Here is a 27,936-nt window from a genome sequence, read left to right as displayed (position 1 = left end):
AATAAAGAACAGGCCCTGCCTAGAAACGTCCTCACCTTAATCAACAGAAACCACACTTCTAACACCACCTCCACCATATACCAAATTATCAGCAGCCCCTTCTTAACAAGGTCCTTCTTAAAATTTTAAGGGGAGCTGTGTCTCGATTCACCTCCACTTCAGACAGTGGAGGGTTTTCTCTCTCCAGCTTCAGGAACACAGTCAATACATTTCCACTGTCTGAGACAGACAGCTGTATCCATCCTCCATCTTGTGGCATGCTAATTCAGGGGCATCAAAACTGTATCCCACTGTTCCCAGTAGTTAAGACTCTGTACTAGCATACATGTATCTTACACACATATTGCACATGCACAGGGAATGTCAGCGAAAATAGCTGGTGTTCACATAATAGCTGAACTTTACAAGAGAGGAATCAGTGGAGCATGTAGTCCAGGAGACTAAGAAAAATGTCTGGTCACACTAACAATTCACAAAAACTCAGTACGCTGCCCCCACCGCTGTTTGCAATTCACCCAGGGTAAGGACAATGAGCTATGAGGGCCCACTTGGCGCAGCCCTTCAAGTCACAGAACAGGTACCGAACCTCGCATTACCAGTGAGAGGCCTACGCCTCTGTGTACACGCTAGATTAGTGACACGCTAGAACCAAACAATAAGTCAGCATACCAGTTTCATGGCAGTCATAGCAGGGGTGCAAGTCTGTTCACCATGCAGGGGACATTCTCATCTCAACAGGATTCTAATAGTTAAATGCTGCTAGTATTGTACTCGGCTAAGCGAGGCGCTATAGTCTTTGCACATTAGTTGCAGTACAACTTGGCTGTGCCTGTCCTATTCTTTTGGAAGCTGCACCACTGAGATCCTCATACTTCCGGTCTCTGATCTTGAATACAGCATTTCTACCCAGTCTTCTTGCACTGTCGATCCATTACCAAGGCCTTCTGACGACTGTAACTGCCCCTCCCCCCTACGCGCCACTATGTTCTGAATCACTTCCCCTGTTCTTTGGACAGTGCTGCTGTTGCTCACAGGATTCTTTGGACTTGCCTAGACTCTGTAGACCCCTGAGGCGGCAGCATCCTGCCCGTGGCCAGGAAACCTAGGCTATCTCATTGTGAAGGCAAGAGAGTGAGTGACTGTCAGTATGGGTTCACTGGTGGCAGATCTCCAGACTCCTGTCACATTCTGCTGGGGACTCAGCTGTGACATCTGGCACACGGATGTGAGTACTGGCACTCAGGGCACCGTCTGCTGACCCGTCACTGGCAGAGATTCTAACAGACATAGGTAGGAAACAGACAGCACTTACCTGGAGGGCACAATAACAGCTGTGCAGATTATCCAGCCGGGGGCCATAAATGAACTCCTCATATGCGCCTCCTAGTGTCTGAAAAGAGAAGAATATGTACTAAGTTATCAACAATATGTGTGCAGCAAGCATCGCTATATGAGAGGGCACGCTGCACCAGTGAACATTCCTCAAGAGCCACCCAGCCTTTCCATATCCACCCTTCAAGCCAATAATAAGAAGCCGTCTATATGCGAAGGGGATGGTACTTTTCACCCTCCCAGGTTTGGACGTTCTAGAGGTCAGATGCAAGATAGACACGTTGTACCCTAGTGCAGGTGGCTTCATTGTCCTGCTGCTACAAACAGGCTTAGACTTGTTCGTTTACACAGGATCAAATGCAGGTTCTCAAATGCACCACCGAGAGGTAATAAGATATATGCCACCCACTCTGGGGTTTACGGATCACTCTCACATGGCTTCTACTCACCAAAGAGACGGCTAAGAACTCGGCTTGTTGTAGTGACTACAGTACTGCCAGCCTGAAGGTTACATCTTAATACTAGCCTGTTGTGTCAGTGATATACTGTGGTACTGTACCGGGTGGGTGTGGATGAGCTTGCTACTTACAACTTATAAAGAAGCAAAGAAAGGAAGAATAACCTCTTACTCTGTTGCTTATTGTTCACAAAGAAGCACAGAAAGGAAGAGTTACATCTAACTCTGTTACTTATTGTTCACAAAGAGGCACAGAAAGGAAGAGTTAGCTTTACTTACTCTTACCTCCTATTAATTATTGTTCACAAAGGAGCACAGAAAGGAAGAGTAACCTCTACTTACTCCTGTCTCTGTTACTTACTATTCATAAAGAAGCAGAGAAAGGAAGAGTAACCACTGCTTACTCTTACCTCCTATTAATTACTGTTCACAAAGGAACACAGAAAGGAAGAGTAACCTCCACTAACACTTGCCTCTGTTACTTACTATTCACAATGAAGCACAGAGAGGAAGAGTAACCACTGCTTACTCTTACCTCCTATTAATTTCTGTTCACAAAGGAGCACAGAAAGGAAGAGTAACCTCTAGTTACTCTTACCTCCTGTAGGAGGCTGGACTGGCTTGTAGTGAGTACCAAGGGGTACTTGCACCTTGCACCAGGCCCAGTTATCCCTTATTAGTGTATAGGGTGTCTAGCAGCTTAGGCTGATAGATAATGGTAGCTTAGCAGAGCAGCTTAGGCTGAACTAGGAGACGTGTGAAGCTACTACAGTACCACTTAGTGTCATATGCACAATATCATAAGAAAACACAATACACAGTTATACTAAAAATAAAGGTACTTTATTTTTATGACAATATGCCAAAGTATCTTAGAGTGTACCCTCAGTGAGAGGATAGGAAATATACACAAGATATATATACACACTAGCAAAAATATGCAGTATAGTCTTAGAAAACAGTGCAAACAATGTATAGTTACAATAGGATGCAATGGGGAAACATAGGGATAGGGGCAACACAAACCATATACTCCAAAAGTGGAATGCGAACCACGAATGGACCCCAAACCTATGTGACCTTGTAGAGGGTCGCTGGGACTATTAGAAAATAGTGAGAGTTAGAAAAATAACCCTCCCCAAGACCCTGAAAAGTGAGTGCAAAGTGCACTAAAGTTCCCCTAAGGACAAAGTAGTCGTGTTAGAGGAATAATGCAGGAAAGACACAAACCAGCAATGCAACAACTGTGGATTTCCAATCTAGGGTACCTGTGGAACAAGGGGACAAAGTCCAAAAGTCACAAGCAAGTCGGAGATGGGCAGATGCCCAGGAAATGCCAGCTGCGGGTGCAAAGAAGCTTCTACTGAACAGAAGAAGCTGAGGTTTCTGCAGGAACGAAAAGGGCTAGAGACTTCCCCTTTGGTGGACGGATCCCTCTCGCCGTGGAGAGTCGTGCAGAAGTGTTTTCCCGCCGAAAGAACGCCAACAAGCCTTGCTAGCTGCAAATCGTGCGTTTGGCGTTTTTGGACGCTGCTGGGGCCCAGGAGGGACCAGGAGGTCGCAAATTGGACCTGAAGAGAGAGGGGACGTCGAGCAAGACAAAGAGCCCTCACTGAAGCAGGTAGCACCCGGAGAAGTGCCAGAAACAGGCACTACGAGGATGCGTGAAACGGTGCTCGCCGAAGTTGCACAAAGGAGTCCCACGTCGCCGGAGACCAACTTAGAAAGTCGTGCAATGCAGGTTAGAGTGCCGTGGACCCAGGCTTGGCTGTGCACAAAGGATTTCCGCCGGAAGTGCACAGGGGCCGGAGTAGCTGCAAAGTCGCGGTTCCCAGCAATGCAGCCCAGCGAGGTGAGGCAAGGACTTACCTCCACCAAACTTGGACTGAAGAGTCACTGGACTGTGGGGGTCACTTGGACAGAGTCGCTGGATTCGAGGGACCTCGCTCGTCGTGCTGAGAGGAGACCCAAGGGACCGGTAATGCAGCTTTTTGGTGCCTGCGGTTGCAGGGGGAAGATTCCGTCGACCCACGGGAGATTTCTTCGGAGCTTCTGGTGCAGAGAGGAGGCAGGCTACCCCCACAGCATGCACAAGCAGGAAAACAGTCGAGAAGGCGGCAGGATCAGCGTTACAGAGTTGCAGTAGTCGTCTTTGCTACTATGTTGCAGGTTTGCAGGCTTCCAGCGCGGTCAGCAGTCGATTCCTTATCAGAAGGTGAAGAGAGAGATGCAGAGGAACTCGGATGAGCTCTTGCATTCGTTATCTAAAGTTTCCCCAGAGACAGAGACCCTAAATAGCCAGAAAAGAGGGTTTGGCTACCTAGGAGAGAGGATAGGCTAGCAACACCTGAAGGAGCCTATCACAAGGAGTCTCTGACGTCACCTGGTGGCACTGGCCACTCAGAGCAGTCCAGTGTGCCAGCAGCACCTCTGTTTCCAAGATGGCAGAGGTCTGGAGCACACTGGAGGAGCTCTGGACACCTCCCAGGGGAGGTGCAGGTCAGGGGAGTGGTCACTCCCCTTTCCTTTGTCCAGTTTCGCGCCAGAGCAGGGGCTAAGGGGTCCCTGAACCGGTGTAGACTGGCTTATGCAGAATTGGGCACATCTGTGCCCATGAAAGCATTTCCAGAGGCTGGGGGAGGCTACTCCTCCCCTGCCTTCACACCATTTTCCAAAGGGAGAGGGTGTAACACCCTCTCTCAGAGGAAGTCCTTTGTTCTGCCATCCTGGGCCAGGCCTGGCTGGACCCCAGGAGGGCAGATGCCTGTCTGAGGGGTTGGCAGCAGCAGCAGCTGCAGTGAAACCCCAGGAAGGGCAGTTTGGCAGTACCAGGGTCTGTGCTACAGACCACTGGGATCATGGGATTGTGCCAACTATGCCAGGATGGCATAGAGGGGGCATTTCCATGATCATAGACATGTTACATGGCCATATTCGGAGTTACCATTGTGAAGCTACATATAGGTAGTGACCTATATGTAGTGCACGCGTGTAATGGTGTCCCCGCACTCACAAAGTTCAGGGAATTGGCTCTGAACAATGTGGGGGCACCTTGGCTAGTGCCAGGGTGCCCTCACACTAAGTAACTTTGCACCTAACCTCTACCAGGTAAAGGTTAGACATATAGGTGACTTATAAGTTACTTAAGTGCAGTGTAAAATGGCTGTGAAATAACGTGGACGTTATTTCACTCAGGCTGCAGTGGCAGGCCTGTGTAAGAATTGTCAGAGCTCCCTATGGGTGGCAAAAGAAATGCTGCAGCCCATAGGGATCTCCTGGAACCCCAATACCCTGGGTACCTCAGTACCATATACTAGGGAATTATAAGGGTGTTCCAGTAAGCCAATGTAAATTGGTAAAAATGGTCACTAGCCTGTTAGTGACAATTTGGAAAGAAATGAGAGAGCATAACCACTGAGGTTCTGGTTAGCAGAGCCTCAGTGAGACAGTTAGGCACTACACAGGGAACACACACATATAGGCCACAAACTTATGAGCACTGGGGTCCTGACTAGCAGGGTCCCAGTGACACATAACAAACATACTGAAAACATAGGGTTTTCACTATGAGCACTGGGCCCTGGCTGGCAGGATCCCAGTGAGACAGTGAAAACACCCTGACATACACTCACAAACAGGCCAAAAGTGGGGGTAACAAGGCTAGAAAGAGGCTACTTTCTCACACAACCCCCCCCCAAACGAAGGACAATAAGGCTAACCTTGGCCAGTTGAGACTTTATTGTCTAAGTGGTGATAAGTAGAGAGTAGCTCTGCAATAGACTGGTTACTCCCTTTATCATCCACTATATGATTACTTCCCTGTGGGGATGTAAACCACCCTGTTTGAAGTTTTTTAGCTAAGCAACAATGTGAAGATGTATTTTCAGAGTTTCTATCAGTAAGTTTTAGTTTAGAGCAGTGGGAATTGTCCACTGAACCTATTTGTAGTGATGGAAATGCCAGACAGGGATGCTGTCTCAGAAAAGCCATAGCTTGGCAAAAACGTTGTCCATATGGCTGGAAGAGAGAACAGGGATGCTGTTTCTCTTGGGTTGGAGCAGGACAGGGATGCTGTCCTATGAGCTCCACACTAGGGCAGGGATGCTGTCCTAAGTGTTGTGAGGCAGTGCAGGGTTTCTGCACTAAAGTTTCTCTGGGAGGGTTGGAGGGATGCTCCATGTTAACTAAAATGGTCTTTTTGTCACCAATGTTAGTTATCCCACAGAGAGGTCCAGGGAGTACAGCTTTGCCAGCTGATGATTCCCTTGGAACAGGTGCCACCCCAGGAGAGGTTTCTCCCACCACAGGAATGGTATCCTGAATGGCAGGGTGGTTAGGGGATACTGTGATACCCTTTTTACCTGTTGATGGAGAGGGATCCTGAGTTTTCAGGCCTTCTCTCCTTTGCTTTTTCATTTCAGTAGAAATGAGAGGGAACAATTCCTCAGGGATGCCCAGCATGGCTGCATGGGCATAAAACTCTACATCAGCCCAACCTGAGGCCTCTAGGTCATTACCTAAGAGACAGTCTACAGGTAAGCTAGGTGATACCACCACCTGCTTAGGGCCAGTAACTCCACCCCAACTAAACTGAATTATAGCTAAGGGAAGAAACTTAGTGGAGTTATGGACATCAATAATTTTATACTGTTGTCCAATGATGTGTTGTTCAGGAGCCACTAGGTTTTCAGTCACCAAAGTGATACTGGCACCTGTGTCCCTGTAGGCCAAGGCCTCAACACCATTTATTGAAACTGTCTGCCTGTACTTATCCATTGTAAGGGGACAAGCAGCCAGTGTGGCAAGGCCAATGCCACTAGGTGTGACAGAAACTGTCTTGGGAGTGACTACCCCAGTTTCTACTATAGACCCAAAAGTGAACCCAACTACAACCTTAACTTGACTGTTGCCAGCAGTCCCACCACTAGTACCACTACTGCTAGGGGCACTAGAGCTTGATGTATTAGTGGTGGTAGGCTCAGGGGGTTTACCTGGACAGGACTTATCCCCTGGCCTATGGCCTCTGTTTTTACACACAAAGCACCAAGGCTTTTTAATGTGTGCAGGTTGAGAAGAAGAGGAAGAATTAGTTTTATCCCCACCCTCTGAAGAGTGTTTAAGATTTGAAGTGGGATCTTTGGTTTTACCCTTATCCCCATGCTTATCTTGAGGTTTTTCACCATCTTTCTTCTTATTGCCATCTTTGTCACCCCCTGTATGAACTTTTCTGTTCACCCTTGTTCTGACCCATTTGTCTGCCTTCTTTCCCAATTCTTGGGGAGAGGTCAGATCAGAGTCTACCAGGTACTGGTGCAACAAATCAGACACACAATTATTAAGTATATGCTCTCTCAGGATTGTGTTATACAGGCTGTCATAATCAGTAACTTTACTGCCATGTAACCACCCCTCCAAGGCCTTCACTGAATGGTCAATGAAATCAACCCAGTCTTGTGAAGACACCTTTTTGGTCTCTCTGAACTTTATCCTGTATTGTTCAGTGGTTAAGCCATAACCATCCAGGAGTGCATTCTTAAGAACTGTAAAATTATTAGCATCATTTTCGTTCACAGTAAGGAGCCTATCCCTACCTTTTCCACGAAATGATAGCCATAGGATAGCAGCCCACTGCCTTTGAGGGACATCCTGTACAACACAGGCCCTCTCAAGTGCAGCAAACCACTTGTTAATGTCATCCCCCTCCTTATAAGGGGGAACTATCTTATGCAGATTCCTGGAATCATGCTCTTTTGCAGGATGACTATGGGGAATACTGCTGCTGCCACCATGGGTATCTAAACCCAACTTCTGTCTTTCTTTCTCTAGTTCAAAAGACTGTCTATCCAAATCCAGCTGTTGCTTTTTAAGCTTCAGTCTGGTTTGTTCCACCCTCAACTTATTGAGTTCCCTCTCTAACATTCTGTCATCAGGGTTGGTGGGAGGGACATTCTTAGACACAGAAGAATGAGCAGAAGGAGACCTGTCCCTTACAGAAGCCACCCTAACAGTTTGGCTAACAGAAACATCACTACCAGTATGGTGAGAATAAATGCTTTTGCTATGATGTGAGACAACACTATTTGTATGGTGTGGCTCTCCATCATTACCAACTATGCTAGACTGTCTAGTAATGGGCAGGCTAGGAACTTTCTTTCCTGAATCTTTTCCTGGGGGAGTCCCTGGATCAGATTGAGAACCATTAGCTACTTTTTCAACAGATTGGGCACTTATGGCCTTATCCTGTACTCTAAGCATGTTAATTAACAGTTCTAAGGAAGGATTCTTCCCTACACTCAAACCTCTCTCTATGCAGAGACTCCTTGCTCCTTTCCAGCTAAGGTGATCATATGCAAGTTTGGACAGATCAACATTTTGGCCTGTGCCAGACATTTTTAGAGAGAGTTAAAGTGATAGAAAAAGAGAAAAAGTTTGTCAGAGCTTTTAGAAAGACTGAGAAAAAAACTTTTTAAACTTTTTAGAACTTTTTAGAAAGTTAGAAGTACTTTTCAGCACTTAGAAAAGAGTGAAAAGAGGAAATGCAAAACTTTTTGGCTATGTGTATATACACTGACCTTGTTTTGTATATTTTTCTCTTATGAAAAGTACAATGACAAGAGTGGTAAGTAGTCTCAAAGCACTTATCCCACCGCTGCACAACCAATGTAGAAGGCTGGACTGGCTTGTAGTGAGTACCAAGGGGTACTTGCACCTTGCACCAGGCCCAGTTATCCCTTATTAGTGTATAGGGTGTCTAGCAGCTTAGGCTGATAGATAATGGTAGCTTAGCAGAGCAGCTTAGGCTGAACTAGGAGACGTGTGAAGCTACTACAGTACCACTTAGTGTCATATGCACAATATCATAAGAAAACACAATACACAGTTATACTAAAAATAAAGGTACTTTATTTTTATGACAATATGCCAAAGTATCTTAGAGTGTACCCTCAGTGAGAGGATAGGAAATATACACAAGATATATATACACACTAGCAAAAATATGCAGTATAGTCTTAGAAAACAGTGCAAACAATGTATAGTTACAATAGGATGCAATGGGGAAACATAGGGATAGGGGCAACACAAACCATATACTCCAAAAGTGGAATGCGAACCACGAATGGACCCCAAACCTATGTGACCTTGTAGAGGGTCGCTGGGACTATTAGAAAATAGTGAGAGTTAGAAAAATAACCCTCCCCAAGACCCTGAAAAGTGAGTGCAAAGTGCACTAAAGTTCCCCTAAGGACAAAGTAGTCGTGTTAGAGGAATAATGCAGGAAAGACACAAACCAGCAATGCAACAACTGTGGATTTCCAATCTAGGGTACCTGTGGAACAAGGGGACCAAGTCCAAAAGTCACAAGCAAGTCGGAGATGGGCAGATGCCCAGGAAATGCCAGCTGCGGGTGCAAAGAAGCTTCTACTGAACAGAAGAAGCTGAGGTTTCTGCAGGAACGAAAAGGGCTAGAGACTTCCCCTTTGGTGGACGGATCCCTCTCGCCGTGGAGAGTCGTGCAGAAGTGTTTTCCCGCCGAAAGAACGCCAACAAGCCTTGCTAGCTGCAAATCGTGCGTTTGGCGTTTTTGGACGCTGCTGGGGCCCAGGAGGGACCAGGAGGTCGCAAATTGGACCTGAAGAGAGAGGGGACGTCGAGCAAGACAAAGAGCCCTCACTGAAGCAGGTAGCACCCGGAGAAGTGCCAGAAACAGGCACTACGAGGATGCGTGAAACGGTGCTCGCCGAAGTTGCACAAAGGAGTCCCACGTCGCCGGAGACCAACTTAGAAAGTCGTGCAATGCAGGTTAGAGTGCCGTGGACCCAGGCTTGGCTGTGCACAAAGGATTTCCGCCGGAAGTGCACAGGGGCCGGAGTAGCTGCAAAGTCGCGGTTCCCAGCAATGCAGCCCAGCGAGGTGAGGCAAGGACTTACCTCCACCAAACTTGGACTGAAGAGTCACTGGACTGTGGGGGTCACTTGGACAGAGTCGCTGGATTCGAGGGACCTCGCTCGTCGTGCTGAGAGGAGACCCAAGGGACCGGTAATGCAGCTTTTTGGTGCCTGCGGTTGCAGGGGGAAGATTCCGTCGACCCACGGGAGATTTCTTCGGAGCTTCTGGTGCAGAGAGGAGGCAGGCTACCCCCACAGCATGCACAAGCAGGAAAACAGTTGAGAAGGCGGCAGGATCAGCGTTACAGAGTTGCAGTAGTCGTCTTTGCTACTATGTTGCAGGTTTGCAGGCTTCCAGCGCGGTCAGCAGTCGATTCCTTATCAGAAGGTGAAGAGAGAGATGCAGAGGAACTCGGATGAGCTCTTGCATTCGTTATCTAAAGTTTCCCCAGAGACAGAGACCCTAAATAGCCAGAAAAGAGGGTTTGGCTACCTAGGAGAGAGGATAGGCTAGCAACACCTGAAGGAGCCTATCACAAGGAGTCTCTGACGTCACCTGGTGGCACTGGCCACTCAGAGCAGTCCAGTGTGCCAGCAGCACCTCTGTTTCCAAGATGGCAGAGGTCTGGAGCACACTGGAGGAGCTCTGGACACCTCCCAGGGGAGGTGCAGGTCAGGGGAGTGGTCACTCCCCTTTCCTTTGTCCAGTTTCACGCCAGAGCAGGGGCTAAGGGGTCCCTGAACCGGTGTAGACTGGCTTATGCAGAATTGGGCACATCTGTGCCCATGAAAGCATTTCCAGAGGCTAGGGGAGGCTACTCCTCCCCTGCCTTCACACCATTTTCCAAAGGGAGAGGGTGTAACACCCTCTCTCAGAGGAAGTCCTTTGTTCTGCCATCCTGGGCCAGGCCTGGCTGGACCCCAGGAGGGCAGATGCCTGTCTGAGGGGTTGGCAGCAGCAGCAGCTGCAGTGAAACCCCAGGAAGGGCAGTTTGGCAGTACCAGGGTCTGTGCTACAGACCACTGGGATCATGGGATTGTGCCAACTATGCCAGGATGGCATAGAGGGGGCAATTCCATGATCATAGACATGTTACATGGCCATATTCGGAGTTACCATTGTGAAGCTACATATAGGTAGTGACCTATATGTAGTGCACGCGTGTAATGGTGTCCCCGCACTCACAAAGTTCAGGGAATTGGCTCTGAACAATGTGGGGGCACCTTGGCTAGTGCCAGGGTGCCCTCACACTAAGTAACTTTGCACCTAACCTTTACCAGGTAAAGGTTAGACATATAGGTGACTTATAAGTTACTTAAGTGCAGTGTAAAATGGCTGTGAAATAACGTGGACGTTATTTCACTCAGGCTGCAGTGGCAGGCCTGTGTAAGAATTGTCAGAGCTCCCTATGGGTGGCAAAAGAAATGCTGCAGCCCATAGGGATCTCCTGGAACCCCAATACCCTGGGTACCTCAGTACCATATACTAGGGAATTATAAGGGTGTTCCAGTAAGCCAATGTAAATTGGTAAAAATGGTCACTAGCCTGTTAGTGACAATTTGGAAAGAAATGAGAGAGCATAACCACTGAGGTTCTGGTTAGCAGAGCCTCAGTGAGACAGTTAGGCACTACACAGGGAACACACACATATAGGCCACAAACTTATGAGCACTGGGGTCCTGACTAGCAGGGTCCCAGTGACACATAACAAACATACTGAAAACATAGGGTTTTCACTATGAGCACTGGGCCCTGGCTGGCAGGATCCCAGTGAGACAGTGAAAACACCCTGACATACACTCACAAACAGGCCAAAAGTGGGGGTAACAAGGCTAGAAAGAGGCTACTTTCTCACACCTCCTGCTACTCACTGTTCATAAAGAAGCACAGAAAGGAAGAGTAACCTCTAACTCTGTTACTTATTGTTCACAAAGAAGCACAGAAAGGAAGAATAAACGCTGCATACCCTTACCTCCTGATACTTACTGTTCATAAAGAAGCACAGAAAGGAAGAGTAACCTTTACTTACTCTTACCTCCTATTAATTATTGTTCACAAAGGAGCACAGAAACGAAGAGTAACCTCTAGTTACTCTTGCCTCTGTTACTTACTGTTCATAAAGAAGCAGAGAAAGGAAGAGTAACCACTGCTTACTCTTGCCTCCTATTAATTACTGTTCACAAAGGAGCACAGAAAGGAAGAGTAACCTCCACTTACACTTGCCTCTGTTACTTACTATTCACAATGAAGCACAGAAAGGAAGAGTAACCACTGCTTACTGTTACCTCCTATTAATTATTGTTCACAAAGGAGCACAGAAAGGAAGAGTAACCTCTAGTTACTCTTACCTCCTGCTACTCACTGTTCATAAAGAAGCACAGAAAGGAAGAGTAACCTCTAACTCTGTTACTTATTGCTCACAAAGAAGCACAGAAAGGAAGAATAAACGCTGCATGCCCTTACCTCCTGATACTTACTGTTCATAAAGAAGCACAGAAAGGAAGAGTAACCTTTACTTACTCTTACCTCCTATTAATTATTGTTCACAAAGGAGCACAGAAAGGAAGAGTAACCACCAGTTACTCTTGCCTCTGTTACTTACTGTTCATAAAGAAGCACAGAAAGGAAGAGTAACCTCTAACTCTGTTACTTATTGCTCACAAAGAAGCACAGAAAGGAAGAATAAACGCTGCATGCCCTTACCTCCTGATACTTACTGTTCATAAAGAAGCACAGAAAGGAATAGTAACCTCTACTTACTCCAACCTCCTGTTACTTACTGTTCACAAAGGAGCACAGCAAGGAAGAGTAACCTCCACTTACACTTGCCTCTGTTACTTACTGTTCATAAAGAAGCACAGAAAGGAAGCGTACCCACTGCTTACTCTTACCTCCTATTAACTACTATTCACAAAGGAGCACAGAAAGGAAGAGTAACCACAACCTACTCTTACCTCCTGCTACTTACTATTCACAAAGGAGCATAGAAAGGAAGAATAACCTTACCATACTCTTACCTCGTCTTGCTTACTGTTCACAAAGGAGCACAGAAAGGAAGAGTAACCTCTACTTAGTCTTACCTCCAGTTACTGTTTATATAGTACACAGAAAGGAAGAGTAACCTGTTGTTACTCTTATCTCCTGTTACTTACTGTTCACAAAGAAGTATAGAAAGGAAGAGTAACCATTGCTTACTCTTACCTCCTGTTACTTATTATTCACAAAGAAGTATAGAAAGAAAAAGTAACCTCTGCTTACTCTTATCTCTTACCTCCTGTTAATTACTCTTCACAAAGGAGCACAGAAGGGACGAGTATCTTCTACTTACTCTTACCTCCTGTTACTTACTGTTCACAAAGAAGCGTAGAAAGGAAAAGTAACTGCTACTTACTCTTACATTCTGTTACTTATTATTCACAAAGGAGCGCAGAAAGGAAGAGTAAGCTCTACCTACTCTTACCTCCTGTTACTTACTGCTTACAAAGAAGTATAGAAAGGAGGAGTAACCTCTTCTTACTCTTACCTTCTGTTACTTACCATTCACAAAGGAGCATAGAAAGGAAGAGTAACCTCTACTAGCTCGTGCCTCTGTTACTTACTGTTCACAAAGAAGCATAGAAGGAAGAGTAACCGCTGCTTACTCTTACCTCCTGTTGCTTACTATTCACAAAGAAGCACAGACAGGAAGAGTAACCTCTACTTACTCTTGCCTCTGTTACTTACTGTTCATAAAGAAGCACAGAAAGGAATAGCAACCTCTACTTACTTTTGCTTCCTTTTACTTACTGTTCATAAAGAAGCACAGAAAGGAAGAGCAACCTCTACTTACTTTTGCTTCCTGTTACTTACTGTTCACAAAGAAGCATAAAAAGGAAGAGTATCCTCTACTTACTCTTGCCTCGGTTAGTTACTGTCACAAAGAAGCATAGAAAGGAAGAGTATCCTCTACTTGTACCTTCTATTACTTACTGTTCACAAAGAAGCATTAAAGGAAGAGTAACATCTACTTACTCTTGCCTTTGTTAAAGAAGCATAGAAAGGAAGACCAACCTCTACCTACTCATACTTCCTGTTAGTTACTGTTCACAAAGGAGTGTAGAAAGGAAGAGTAACCTCTACTTACTTGTACCTCCTGTTACTGTTAACAAAGACGGATAGAAAGGAAGAGTAACCTCTACTTACTCTTACCTCCTGTTACTAACTATTCACAGAGAAGCACTCAAAGGAAGAGTAACCTCTTCTTACTCTTACCTCCTGTTACTTACTATTCACAAAGGAACATAGAAAGGAACAGTAACCTCTACTTATTCTTACCTCCTGTTAAATACTAGTCACAGAAGTACAGAAAGGAACAGTAATCTCTACTTAATCTTACCTCCTGTTACTTACTGTTCACAAAGAAGCACAGAAAGGAAGAGTAACCTTTACTTACACTTACCTCCTGTTACTTACTATTCACAAAGAAGCAAAGAAAGGAAGAGTAACCTCTACTTGCTCTTGTGTCTGTTACTTACTGCTCACAAAGGAGCGTATAAAGGAAGCGTGACCTCTACTTACTCTTACCTCCTGTTACTTACTATTCACAAAGGAGCATAGAAAGGAAGAGTAACCTCTACTTAACCGTGCCTCTGTTACTTACTGTTCACAAAGAATCATAGAAAGGAAGAGCAACCACAACCTACTCTAACCTCCTATTACTTAATGTTCACAAAGAAGCATAGAAAGAAAGAGTAACCTCTACTTACTCTTACCTCCTGTTACTTACTGTTCACAAAGGAGCACAGAAAAGAAGAGTATCCTCAACTTACTCTTACCTCCTGTTACATACTGTTCACAAAGGAACACAAAAAGGAAGAGTAACCCCTACTTACTCTTACCTCCTGTTACTTCCTATTGATAAAGAGGCACATAAAGGAACAGTAATCTCTACTTACTCTGACCTCCTGATACTTACTATTTACAAAGAAGCACATAAAGGAAGAGTAACCTCTACTTACTCTTACCTCCTGTTACTCACTATTCACAAAGGAGAACAGAAAGGAAACCTTTACTTACTCTTATCTCCTTTTACTTACTATTCACAAAGAAGCGTACAAAGGAAGAGTAACCTGTACTTATGCTTACCTCCTGTTACTTACTATTCACAGAGAAGCACAGAAAGGAAGAGTAACCTCTACTTACTCTTACATCACGTTACTTACTATTCACAAAGGAGCACAGAAAGGAAGAGTAACCTTTACATACTCTTGCCTCTGTTACTTACTGTTCACAAAGGGGTGTAGAAAGGAAGAGTAACCTCTACTTACTCTTACCTCCCTTTACTCACTATTCAAAAAGGAGTACAGAAAGGAAGAGTAACCTTTACTTACTCTTATCTCCTGTTACTTACTTTCACAAGAAAGCACAGAAAGGAGGAGTAACCTCTACTTATTCTTACCTCCTGTTACTTGCTATTCACAGAGAAGCACGGAAAGTAAGACTAACCAATAATTACTCGTACCTCCTGTTACCGTTTATATGCGAGCACAGAACGGAAGAATACCCTCTACTTACCCGTATGGCCTGGTTACTTACTGTTCAAAAAGTGGCTTAGAAGGAAAGTGTAGTTGGTATTCACTCTTACCGTCAGTAACTAGTCGCAAAAATCTCTGCAAACAAATACCATATTTCAGAGGACTGTAGATGCCGACAATAAAGATATTGAAAACGTATTGCCTCTCGATCCCGGTTGCCAGTGCCTGCTAGAAAAGAATAATTTCCTATTGGTCTCCAAAGGAAAGATATGTAGCCGAAGCATACCCCGTCTGTTGGAAATCCTGCCCAGCTGAGCTTGAGTCAACACTCACTTCACATGCCCTCCTACTGACCTGCTAAGTGTATCGACATAATTGTTTTCAACCTTGCGACCCTCAACGCTATGTTGCACTGAAGTGACTAGTTTCAAAGAAGCCAAAAGCGTCCAACAAAACAGGGGACCTTGTCTTCCTTTGCTGTTGCTATGAAACTCTGAAGCGGTGTAGGAGGCTGGCCCAGTGTGTGATGGACCCCTATGGTGTTACATCTTATACTATTAGATAATGTTACAGTGTCTAGGAAGCCAGGGCTCTCTAGTGGTAGTTTTGGGGAGCAGACAAGACTTATCTAGAAGTGTAAAGCACTTGCAATACCACAGTAGTTACACAGTAACTTATTACACATGAAAGGAACCACACAACGTTGCAAAAATAAAGGTACTTTATCATGGGCACACCAAACTAGATCACCATAGGCAACCTCCCTTCTGGGGGTAAGTACACACAAAATATACAGAGGTAAGTATTAGGAAATAGCACAAAATAGCAAGGGCCCTATAGTGAGGTACTGGTCAGGGGAGTGGTCACTCCCCTTTCCTTTGTCCAGTTTCGCGCCAGAGCAGGGCTGGGGGATCCCTGAACCAGTGTAGACTGGCTTTTTTTCAGAGATGGGCACCATCTGTGCCCATCAAAGCATTTCCAGAGGCTGGGGGAGGCTACTCCTCCCCAGCCCATCACACCTATTTCCAAAGGGAGAGGGTGTAACACCCTCTCTCAGAGGAAATCCTTTGTTCTGCCTTCCTGGGCCAGGGCTGCCTGGACCCCAGGAGGGCAGAATCCTGTCTGAGGGGACGGCAGCAGCAGCAGCTGCAGTGGAAACCCCGGAAAGGCAGTTTGGCAGTACCCGGGTTCTGTGCTAGAGACCCGGGGGATCATGGAATTGTCCCCCCAATACCAGAATGGTATTGGGGGGACAATTCCATGATCTTAGACATGTTACATGGCCATGTTCGGAGTTACCATAGTGACGCTATACATAGGTAGTGACCTAGGTATAGTGCACGCGTGTAATTGTGTCCCCGCACTCACAAAGTCTGGGGAAATTGCCCTGAACGATGTGGGGACACCTTCGCTAGTGCGAGGGTGCCCACACACTAAGTAACTTGGCACCCAATCTTCACCAAGTGAGGGTTGGACATATAGGTGACTTATAAGTTACTTATGTGCAGTGCAAAATGGCTGTGAAATAACATGGACGTTATTTCACTCAGGCTGCAGTGGTAGGCCTGTGTAAGAATTGCCTGAGCTCCCTATGGGTGCAAAAGAAATGCTGCAGCCCATAGGGATCTCCTGGAACCCCAATACCCTGGGTACCTAACTACCATATACAAGGGAATTATATGGGTGTACCAGTGTGCCAATGAGAATTGGTAAATTTAGTCACTAGCCTGCAGTGACAAATTTAGAAAGCAGAGAGAGCATAAACACTGAGGTTCTGGTTAGCAGAGCCTCAGTGATACAGTTAGGCACCACACAGGGAACACATACAGGGCACATACTATAAGGATCCCAGTGACACAAGGGCTAAAATAAACATACATACGGTGAAAATGGGGGTAACATGCCAGGCAAGATGGTACTTTCCTACAGCCTCTAGATGCAGGGGAGTGGCTCCTTCACTCCAAGAGAGATTCCTTCATTGGTGCAGCTTAAGTCTTGCCGACCCCAGAGGATGCACAGTCGTGGAAATGTTGCAAGGTGCTGACAGGAGCCGGTGAAACAATGTTGCAAGGAGAGGTTGTCTCGAGGTTGCAATCTTGTTCGATTCCTGTGAAGTCCAGCAGCGGTTCCAGTGGCCAGGAGCAGAAGAGGTCGTTGCAGGTAAGTCCTGGTGGAGTCTTACACACCGAATCTGGGGACCCACCCGCAAGGGAGTCCTTATATAGCCCAAACAGTGGCTTGGTCACTTTGCATGGTGACCAACTATCAGAGGGGGTTCACTGATGTCACCTGCCTAACCTGGCCAGTCAGATGCTCCCAGGAGCCTCTGCCCATCTTGTTTTCAGGATGGCAGAAACAAGTGGCCTCCTGGAGGAGCTCTGGGCACCACCCCTGGGGTGGTGATGGACAGGGTAGTGGTCACTCCCCTTTTCTTTGTGCAGTTTCGTGCCAGGGCAGGGACTGGGGATCCCTGGACAGGTGCAAACTGGATTATGCAAGGAGGGCACCAAATGTACCCTTCAAAGAAAACTGTGTGCATGGGGAGGCTACCCCTCCCCAAACTTCTAAAAACCTATTTCCCAAGGGAGAGGAGGTTGCACCCCTCTCCCACAGGAAATCCTTTGTTCTGCCTTCCCCTGCTTGAGTTGGTCAAGCAGCATGAGGGCAGAATCCTGTCTGAGGGACTGCAGCAGCGTGGGCAGCTTGCAGACCCCGAGACTGGTAGGAGCAATATTGGGGGTCCTCTAAGGAGCCCCCAGAGTGCTTGGAAGCATGGCACCAATACTGGCATCAGTACTGGGGTATGATTCCGACATGTTTGATACCAAACATGCCTAGGTTCAGAGTTACCGTTATGTAGCTGGACCATAGGTAGTGACCTATGGCCGGTACATAGCTAAAATGGCTTCCCCGCCCTTACAAAGTCCAGGGAATTGGACATGGAGTTCACTGGGGCCCCTTTGGTCCTGCTGGGGTGCCCACACACACAGGGACCTGCACCCTGCCCTTATGGCTGGAAGGGCCTACCATAGGGATGACTTACCATGATCTGGTGTAGTGACCAGCAGTGAAAGGGCAGATGAACCTTTTCACTCAGGCTGCAAATGGCAGGCCTGCAGATAAAGTTTGCATGGACTCCCATGGGTGGCATAATGCATGCTGCAGCCCATGGGGGTCCCCTGGTGTACCAATGCCCTGGGTACCAAAGTACTATATAATAGGGACTTATAGGTGTACACCAGTATGCCAATTGTGGGGTGTAAAGGGTACCAAGACAACCACATTTAGAGGAGAGAGCACAATCACTGGGGACCTAGTTAGCAGGATCCCAGTGAAAACAGTCTAACCACACTGACAACAGGCAAAATGTGGGGGTAACCATGCAAGAAAGATGGACTTTCCTACAAGCGGTGCCACTCACTCTGATAACACTGACAAGACTTGTATGCTTGGGATCAATGCTTGCAGGCCCCTTTGGACAGTCCTCAAATCTACAGTGTTGGTGTGCAGCTTTACTTCCTAAGCTGACCACTGTCCTCTTGTAGACAGTTCCTGAAGATGGGCACACCAACCTTCCACAGATGCATCTGAAGTTACCACAAAGTGAGCATCTTGTGAGCATCTTGTAACTTGGCCAGGGACCTACATAGATATTGCCTCAATGGTATCACAACACCAGGGTCCTCCTTCAGCCAAGGTGTGACTCGAATGTGCCTGAATAATTGCAGCCATTGCTTGGTCAGAACAAAGGAGAATGCTGAACGATATCACAACAATGTTTGACTTCTAAAGATGACCTGTGCATAACAACCTCTTTTGGAATTTCTGCAAAATTTGTTCAGTTTTCGGAATGCGCTCTTTAGATAAAAAAAAGCTTTCTCCTTTGTTGAGTCTAAAACTACTCCCATTAACTGGATGCATGTAAAGGGGTCAAAAGATGACTGGTGCCAATCTGTGACAGTGCAGAAGACTGGGGAGTAAACAGTTGGTGAGAGAGGTAAAGATCTGGTGACTTTGACTTTGCAGAAAGGCTGTGACAGATGCCACAGGGTAGGTGAAACTTCACGGTGCTTATTCCTGCCCAAAGTGTAAGGTTATTAACTGAAATCGACTTGAACCGCAGGAAGTGGCAGTGTATGGAACGTAGAGGCGTATGACAGTATGCATCTTATCAATTCAGTGATTTCATGAATTTTCCCTCCTGGCGTAATGGAGAACTTCCTTCAGGGTTATAACACGAAACAGCTCTTTTTTAAAGTATTTGCTCAACCGGCACAGATCTAAAATTAGACACAAAATTCATGATTTCCTATTGACAAGAAAAAGTCTTGAATAAAACCCCTTGTTTCGCTAGGACTTAAGGTCAAGCTTCAGACCTTTGACCTGAATGAGGCAAATGCACTTATGGATTTCTTTTGTGCTGTTACTGGAGGGAATCTCTTGAGGAATTAAAGACTGTGAGCAATCAATCAATCAATCAAAGAGATTTATAGAGCGCCCTACTCACCCGTGAGGGTCTCAGGGCGCTTGTGTGGGGGTGAAGGGGGTTACTGTTCGAACAGCCATGTCTTGAGGTTTTTTCTGAAGAGCAGGAGGTCTTTGGTTTTGCGAAGGTTGGTGGTAAGGGAGTTGCAGGTTTTTGGGGCAGGGTAGGAGAAGGACCTGCCTCCTGTGGTGGAGCGTTGGGTGCGGGGGATTGTAGCTAGTGCGAGGTCTGCTGATCGGAGGTTGCAGGTGGGAGTGTGGAAGTTCACTCTTTCGTTGAGGTAGGTCGGGCCGGTGCTGTGGAGGGATTTATGTGTGTGGATGAGGATCTTGAAAGTGATTCTCTTGTCTATGGGGAGCCAGTGAAGGGATTTGAGGTGTGGTGAGATTCGTTTGTGGCGGGGGAGGCCAAGGACGAGGCGTGCGGCTGTGTTCTGGATTCTCTGGAGTTTGCGTTTGAGTGTGGTGCCGGCATAGAGGGCGTTACCGTAGTCTAGTCTGCTGGTGATGAGTGCATGGGTGACTGTCTTCCTGGTCTCTGGGGGAATCCATTTCAAAGATTTGTTTAGAGTGCAGAGTGTGTGGAAGCAGGAGGAAGTTAGTGCATTGATTTGCTGGTTGTATTATATGCAATGAGAGAGGGAGGAAGTTCCAAAGTCGGGCTACTTTTACCAAAAAGAATCCGTGTTCTAGCCGTTCACGCCTAAACTTTGGAATACCCATCAGATGCACGCCTGAAGAGCACAACCTGTGGACAGGCATGTAGTGTACGAACGTCTGCTGGAAGTAAGGGCATACTGGCCTGTAGAAGACCCTATGTACACAACACAAAGATTTAAGGCTGAATCTCTTCAAAAAAGGCAGCCAAAGTAGTGAATCCAAAGTGGCAGAAGTGGAAGAATGCTGCGGCCAATGTACCACAAGTCTTGCAGTGGCATTTTGACTGTGCTGTCACATGTTCAAGAGACCAGCTGGAGAAACAAGAGATAGTGAAACCCAGTTAGTAGACCGGATCACCAGTGGTCGAGCAGAAGCCTGGAGTAGCAGCAAGAGTTTTCGCAAAACTCAAAACAGTGAGAAACAAGTTGAAAATATCTGTCTAACCTGCCTGGTGAGTTAACGTGTTTCATCCATAAAGAATCTCAACCTTCAAAGGCATCCTGGTGCTACCTTGAAAGGCAAAAGGGAGTCTGACTAGATTTGAAAGAGCCAAGTTTTTATTTCCTTCCAGAACTTTATGCAACAAGAAATCATTCAAACCTTTGGAGGACGGTGTTTTCAGAGTGAAGCCACCTTAAACGATTCACTGTAGTTGCTGCTATTGGTATGGCTTAAAGTCGTTATGGTATTAGATTCAGCTACAACCCGTGGAGCAGCAAAAAGATTTCTGGTGGCAAAACTGCAGGACACTAATATATCTGACTGCTTTTATGTGCTGCAACATGTCCACAAGTCTGCAGAACAGGGCCTCTCCCTCAAACCTCTCCATCTACAGGGAGTGCAGAATTATTAGGCAAGTTGTATTTTTGAGGATTAATTTTATTATTGAACAACAACCATGTTCTCAATGAACCCAAAAAACTAATTAATATCAAAGCTGAATATTTTTGGAAGTAGTTTTTAGTTTGTTTTTAGTTTTAGCTACGTTAGGGGGATATCTGTGTGTGCAGGTGACTATTACTGTGCATAATTATTAGGCAACTTAACAAAAAATAATATATACCCATTTCAATTATTTATTATTACCAGTGAAACCAATATAACATCTCAACATTCACAAATATACATTTCTGACATTCAAAAACAAAACAAAAACAAATCAGTGACCAATATAGCCACCTTTCTTTGCAAGGACACTCAAAAGCCTGCCATCCATGGATTCTGTCAGTGTTTTGATCTGTTCACCATCAACATTGCGTGCAGCAGCAACCACAGCCTCCCAGACACTGTTCAGAGAGGTGTACTGTTTTCCCTCCTTGTAAATCTCACATTTGATGATGGACCACAGGTTCTCAATGGGGTTCAGATCAGGTGAACAAGGAGGCCATGTCATTAGATTTCCTTCTTTTATACCCTTTCTTGCCAGCCACGCTGTGGAGTACTTGGACGCGTGTGATGGAGCATTGTCCTGCATGAAAACCATGTTTTTCTTGAAGGATGCAGACTTCTTCCTTTACCACTGCTTGAAGAAGGTGTCTTCCAGGAACTGGCAGTAGGACTGGGAGTTGAGCTTGACTCCATCCTCAACCCGAAAAGGCCCCACAAGCTCATCTTTGATGATACCAGCCCAAACCAGTACTCCACCTCCACCTTGCTGGCGTCTGAGTCGGACTGGAGCTCTCTGCCCTTTACCAATCCAGCCACGGGCCCATCCATCTGGCCCATCAAGACTCACTCTCATTTCATCAGTCCATAAAACCTTAGAAAAATCAGTCTTGAGATATTTCTTGGCCCAGTCTTGACGTTTCAGCTTGTGTGTCTTGTTCAGTGGTGGTCGTCTTTCAGCCTTTCTTACCTTGGCCATGTCTCTGAGTATTGCACACCTTGTGCTTTTGGGCACTCCAGTAATGTTGCAGCTCTGAAATATGGCCAAACTGGTGGCAAGTGGCATCGTGGCAGCTGCACGCTTGACTTTTCTCAGTTCATGGGCAGTTATTTTGCGCCTTGGTTTTTCCACACGCTTCTTGCGACCCTGTTGACTATTTTGAATGAAACGCTTGATTGTTCGATGATCACGCTTCAGACGCTTTGCAATTTTAAGAGTGCTGCATCCCTCTGCAAGATATCTCACTATTTTTGACTTTTCTGAGCCTGTCAAGTCCTTCTTTTGACCCATTTTGCCAAAGGAAAGGAAGTTGCCTAATAATTATGCACACCTGATATAGGGTGTTGATGTCATTAGACCACACCCCTTCTCATTACAGAGATGCACATCACCTAATATGCTTAATTGGTAGTAGGCTTTCGAGCCTATACAGCTTGGAGTAAGACAACATGCATAAAGAGGATGATGTGGTCAAAATACTCATTTGCCTAATAATTCTGCACTCCCTGTAATGGCACATTCAGAACTTCTCTGCCTGAGAACCAGAGGAAACCTGTGCTCACTACATCCATTTCAACACTGATAAAAGCTGATGACAAGCACTTCTCCCTGACAAAGGATGGTCTTTGATAACTCACATTGATCTAGAGGAATCATATCACTGTAAGGAGCAATGTCCGCTCACCTTTAGTGACTGTATCATCCCAGTCCTGCTAAGGATTGTCCCCTTGGTGCATGAGGTCGCCATGGATTGTCCCCTTGGTGCATGAGATCGCCATGGATTGTGCACCTTGGTGCATGAGGTCGCCATGGATTGTCACCTTGGTGCATGAGGTCGCCATGGATTGTCACCTTGGTGCATGAGGTAGCCATGGATTGTCACCTTGGTGCATGAGGTCGCCATGGATTGACACCTTGGTGCATGAGGTCGCCATGGATTATGCACCTTGGTGCATGAGGTCGCCATGGATTGTGCACCTTGGTGCATGAGGTCGCCATGGATTGTCACCTTGGTGCATGAGGTCGCCATGGATTGTCACCTTGGTGCATGAGGTCGCCATGGATTGTGCACCTTGGTGCATGAGGTCGCCATGGATTGTGCACCTTGGTGCATGAGGTCGCCATGGATTGTGCACCTTGGTGCATGAGGTCGCCATGGATTGTGCACCTTGGTGCATGAGGTCGCCATGGATTGTGCACCTTGGTGCATGAGGTCGCCATGGATTGTGCACCTTGGTGCATGTGGTCACCAGGAATGAGACACACATACCACAATGTATCCATTCTCCTGCCTGCCTGAACAGGAAAAGCAGTACATGGGATGTGGGATCTGGCATGGGGCCCACATAGCTGTCGAACAGGGCCACACCATAGAACCTCTCCATGCAACCTCATGATGAGAATCCTTTTTGGCACCTCAGGTGAGAGGAAGTGGTCCTGAGGCAGCTGGTCCATCTCACGACTGCAAGAATGGGAGCTGAAGGAAACCTGTGCTGCCCACACCCATTTCTGCATTGATTACATCTGAAGAAATGTGCTCTCTGATGCAGGATGGGCTTTGGTCCCTCATGCCGGCCCCTCGGAATCATGTTGAGGACAGGGGTGATGCCCGCACAAATCTGGGGCCAGTTTCATCCCAGCACTGCCAAGGATTGTGCCACCTGGATTAGAAGTGCATGTCAAACAGGTCCATCCTCCTGTCCTCGAGACTGAAACAATACATGGGAAATGGGAGATTTTTCTAGAGATCTCATGGTTTAAGCCATCACAACTGACCTCGTCACAGAGTGTCCGATGAGATATGTTGGAGCGTTATTAGGTCCTTTTACAACTTTTCAAGCAGATAACAGGGATGCAGGGATGGTCACAGTTGTCAGCATGGTCTTTTTTACCCTTTTGTCAGATGTGGTTGGCAATCAGGATCTTTTTATCCTTTTTCTGGGAAGATCATAAGTTCGAATCTCTCTGATGCCCTCTCCAACAAACTTGGTGATGTCACTGGGCATCGAAGCTGGCAGTGGAGGGGTAGTGGAGCATGACGCAGCTTTTAGCACCTCTCTCCTTGTACTCGTCGTCTTTTGTGGTGATGCTCTTCGCTTATTGAGGGGCCAGGCCTGAGACAGTGGAAGTAGTAATGGTTGTGGCGGCTGGTGAGGTGTTGAGGGTTGTGATGTCTTCGGTGTGCCCAGTAAAACATCCTGCATCATGCTGTGCGGTAACTTCATATCGTCTACCACAACTTCGAGAACCAGCGTTTTTGCAGCAATGCCTCTCATAGATTGAATCAGGACCTTACTCACAAAGGATCCTCTGAGCGTCAAAGTGGCTTCTCGACATTCTGAAGATAAGGATGATGCAAGTCTTGTGCCTCAACCTGCCCCTGACTTCCTATCCCAGGTCTTCATCATTATCATTCTGGCACTTGGCGATCAGTTGAGTTGTCACTCGGTCCTTCACACTCACCTTCATTTTCAGGTTCTTATTGGGAAGCTTTGCTGGAGGTTTTGCAGACACCATGCCCACTGAGCTATGTGACAGACACAAGATAATATGTATTCCATGTCTGCTAGGGGTGTGATTTACTTTTAGGCTGTTTGTGACACTTTTGTCTGTGTCGACAATAAGGATATCCTTAATGAGGGCTGTGTTGACAAGTGGGCCGGCCTCAATGAGGTGGAGACCTGGTGAAGCATCAGCAATGACTATGTCGGCACCAACGTGGCGCCTGCGGGTGACTAAGTAGATGTAACTGCAGTTATCAACAAGGGGACTGTGAACAGTCGTGGCACAAACAATGAGATTTCACCTGAAAACACATTGAGGACAACCTCAATGCTCAACCTCAAGGCTTTTATGGCATGACCAACACTGTCTTCAGTGGTGGGAGGACTATAGATATCTCAGTAGCCGATGAGGTGGCTGCTGAGAATTTTTAAGATGGAATTAGAGCCACATATACCTCAGTGGTCCAATAGCTGAAGCCACTTAGGTGACTTGGGCCTGGTTGTTACTGATCCTTTTCAGAACTCCGGTCAGGTGAGGCAGGAGCGGGAAGGCGAACAGAAGTTCTGTTTTCCATTCCAGACAGAATCTATCGCGTAGTCAGTGTGTTCTTGCAGAAACTCCGAAGCACAGACTCTCAACATTATAACATTCTCGATAGTGGTGAAAAGATCTAAACAAGGCCTTCACCACTGCCCAGAGATGCCCTGCACCACCTCGGGATGTAGACGCCATTTGTGATCTGCCAGATGCAGCATGCTTAGCTCATCTGCTCTGGCATTCAAGTACCCTGCCAGGTCTCCCACGGTCAGGCTAACGCCCTGATGCTCCAACGAACTCCAGAGACGTAGAGCCTTCTGGCATAGGACCCTCCCCCACCCCCTACTGCGCATTGCTTGCTGCAATACCACACGGTGGTAGCACTATCCATAAGAACATGCATCCACCTCTCCTAACAACTGTGGTGGTATCTCCACACATATCTTCATCTTAAAAAGTCAAACACAATGGAATGGGGACTAACAGTGCAGACCTGGATTTACTTGATGAAATTCTGCATGGAATTCCCAATTCATTGGGGTTCAAAGTACACATGTATCACCTGATTTGAAAGGGAAGAGGAGAATGTTGTCTTAGTGTGTGGGAGGAATCACATGATCCCCGTTTGCCTTGGTTTTTGGGAGGGCCAGAGCTGGACCCAGTTGCACTGCACCTAATTACCAATGCAATTTTAATAGCAAGATTTTCCAACATGTAGAACACGTGGCTTACTGTTGGTAATTATCTTTCTGGTAGAGACTATCTCACTGCAGATTCCTCACCTTTTAAATATTTCTCAGACATCAGACTGGAACCAGAACACTTTCACAGGTGCATTGGTGTGCCATTAGGTGGCACCATGCGGCTTCGTACTGACGGAATTCCGCTCCAGTAATGATGAAAGGAGGCTATATAGGCACCACCCGTGCACACTGATGTCACTTCTTTTCATTATGCACAACCAGACGCAAGTGCATAGCTGACCTCATATCTCTCAGTGGCATTTACCTCAAAACATTTTTTTTTTTGGCAAACACTTGTCTGATACAGATCCCCACCAGGTATTCCTGTGGGGTCTAGGATTGTGCCACAAGGTCTGCGGTGACTGCTCATCAATGAACCGAAAGGACATCATGGACCACAAGGCAAAGATTTACATCCTGAAGCATAAAGACACTCCTTGCCGGGACCACTCCAAGTTGCAGTCCATGAAAAAAGTTTGATCACTTGGTCCTGGAGTCAACAAAGCTGCTCTAGAGGTCAGTCTTCACTGCAGTTAAAATCGTCAGGTAAGTCAGAGAAGAAAGAAGCGTCACCGTGCCTGGATGTGTGCAGACTCGCAGGAGAACATCAGAAGCACTTTGAAGATCTTAGCTGCAGAATCTGGCAACAAGGAACTAGTTCCTGTAAAAGGTTTATTTACACAACCTCAGCTGTGTACACTACAACGGTCTCTAATTACAGATGAGCTGAGTGCTACCATCAGCAAATATACCACAAGGCCACAGCGACTTAGTGACCGGATGAGTCTTCATAGGCTACGTCAGCATTCCCAGCTGGAGGTCTGCAATGACTGTAAAGAAGAGCAACGGAGAACAACATTTCCTGAAAGCTGGCTACAGGCGCTGCCCACAGCTGCTGTGTCTGTAGGGAGTATGTGCTGAAGGATGGCAGCAAAAAGTTAGCTAAGCACAGTGCTAGTGGGGTGTAGGGTGTCCACGAAAAACAAGGGCTGTTCACCCTGACCTGAAGGCACCGGGTACGTGACCTGAAAGGGGAGTCTCCTGGAGGTTTGCATTCTCCGTATGCATGTTCTCACTGTGGGCTGGGGGCACAGCTTCTGAGGGTTGGGGAAGCTTGAGTCAGTCCACCGCTGGCTGGGTGCAGAAGGAATGGGTGGAGTTTGGAGGGAGCTAGGTTTGCTCGCTGCTGTCTAGGGGCACAGTTTAATTGTACATCTGTCTGGCATGAACGGTAAGGTGTCCTCGCTGCTGGACGGGCGCATCTGTGTTGAGACGGCTGTGGGGCGGTGCGCTCTGTGTTGAGAAGGCTGTGGGGCGGTGCGCTCTGTGTTGAGAAGGCTGTGGGGCGGTGCGCTCTGTGTTGAGAAGGCTGTGGGGCGGTGCGCTCTGTGTTGAGAAGGCTGTGGGGCGGTGCGCTCTGTGTTGAGACGGCTGTGGGGCGGTGCGCTCTGTGTTGAGACGGCTGTGGGGCGGTGCGCTCTGTGTTGAGACGGCTGTGGGGCGGTGCGCTCTGTGTTGAGACGGCTGTGGGGCGGTGCGCTCTGTGTTGCGAAGGCTGTGGGGCGGTGCGCTCTGTGTTGAGACGACTGTGGGGCGGTGCGCTCTGTGTTGAGAAGGCTGTGGGGCGGTGCGCTCTGTGTTGAGAAGGCTGTGGGGCAGTGCGCTCTGTGTTGAGAAGGCTGTGGGGCAGTGCGCTCTGTGTTGAGACGGCTGTGGGGCAGTGCGCTCTGTGTTAGGAAGGCTGTGGGGCGTTGCGCTCTTTGTTGAGACGAACGTGGGGCGGTGCGCTCTTTGTTGAGACGACTGTGGGGCGGTGCGCTCTTTGTTGAGACGACTGTGTGGCGGTGCGCTCTTTGTTGAGACGACTGTGGGGCGGTGCGCTCTGTGTTGAGAAGGTTGTGGGGCGGTGCGCTCTGTGTTGAGAAGGCTGTG

The 27,936-nt window shown here is 47.0% G+C and overlaps 1 protein-coding gene across 2 annotated transcripts in view; it reads right to left on the bottom strand.

The window, feature by feature from the left end:
• Nucleotides 1–27,936, bottom strand: part of DNPEP (aspartyl aminopeptidase) — a 430,726-nt gene that overhangs the window by 167,044 nt on the left and 235,746 nt on the right. For both annotated transcript variants that reach the window (XM_069227160.1, XM_069227161.1), the window contains exon 9: nt 1,313–1,390. In XM_069227160.1, coding sequence (XP_069083261.1) covers nt 1,313–1,390 — 78 coding nt within the window. The remainder of the gene's footprint in view (nt 1–1,312; nt 1,391–27,936) is intronic.

Source organism: Pleurodeles waltl, chromosome 3_2 (genome assembly GCF_031143425.1).
Source record: "Pleurodeles waltl isolate 20211129_DDA chromosome 3_2, aPleWal1.hap1.20221129, whole genome shotgun sequence".
NCBI classification, from domain to species: Eukaryota; Metazoa; Chordata; class Amphibia; order Caudata; family Salamandridae; genus Pleurodeles; species Pleurodeles waltl.
This window is presented reverse-complemented; position numbering and strand designations above follow the sequence as displayed.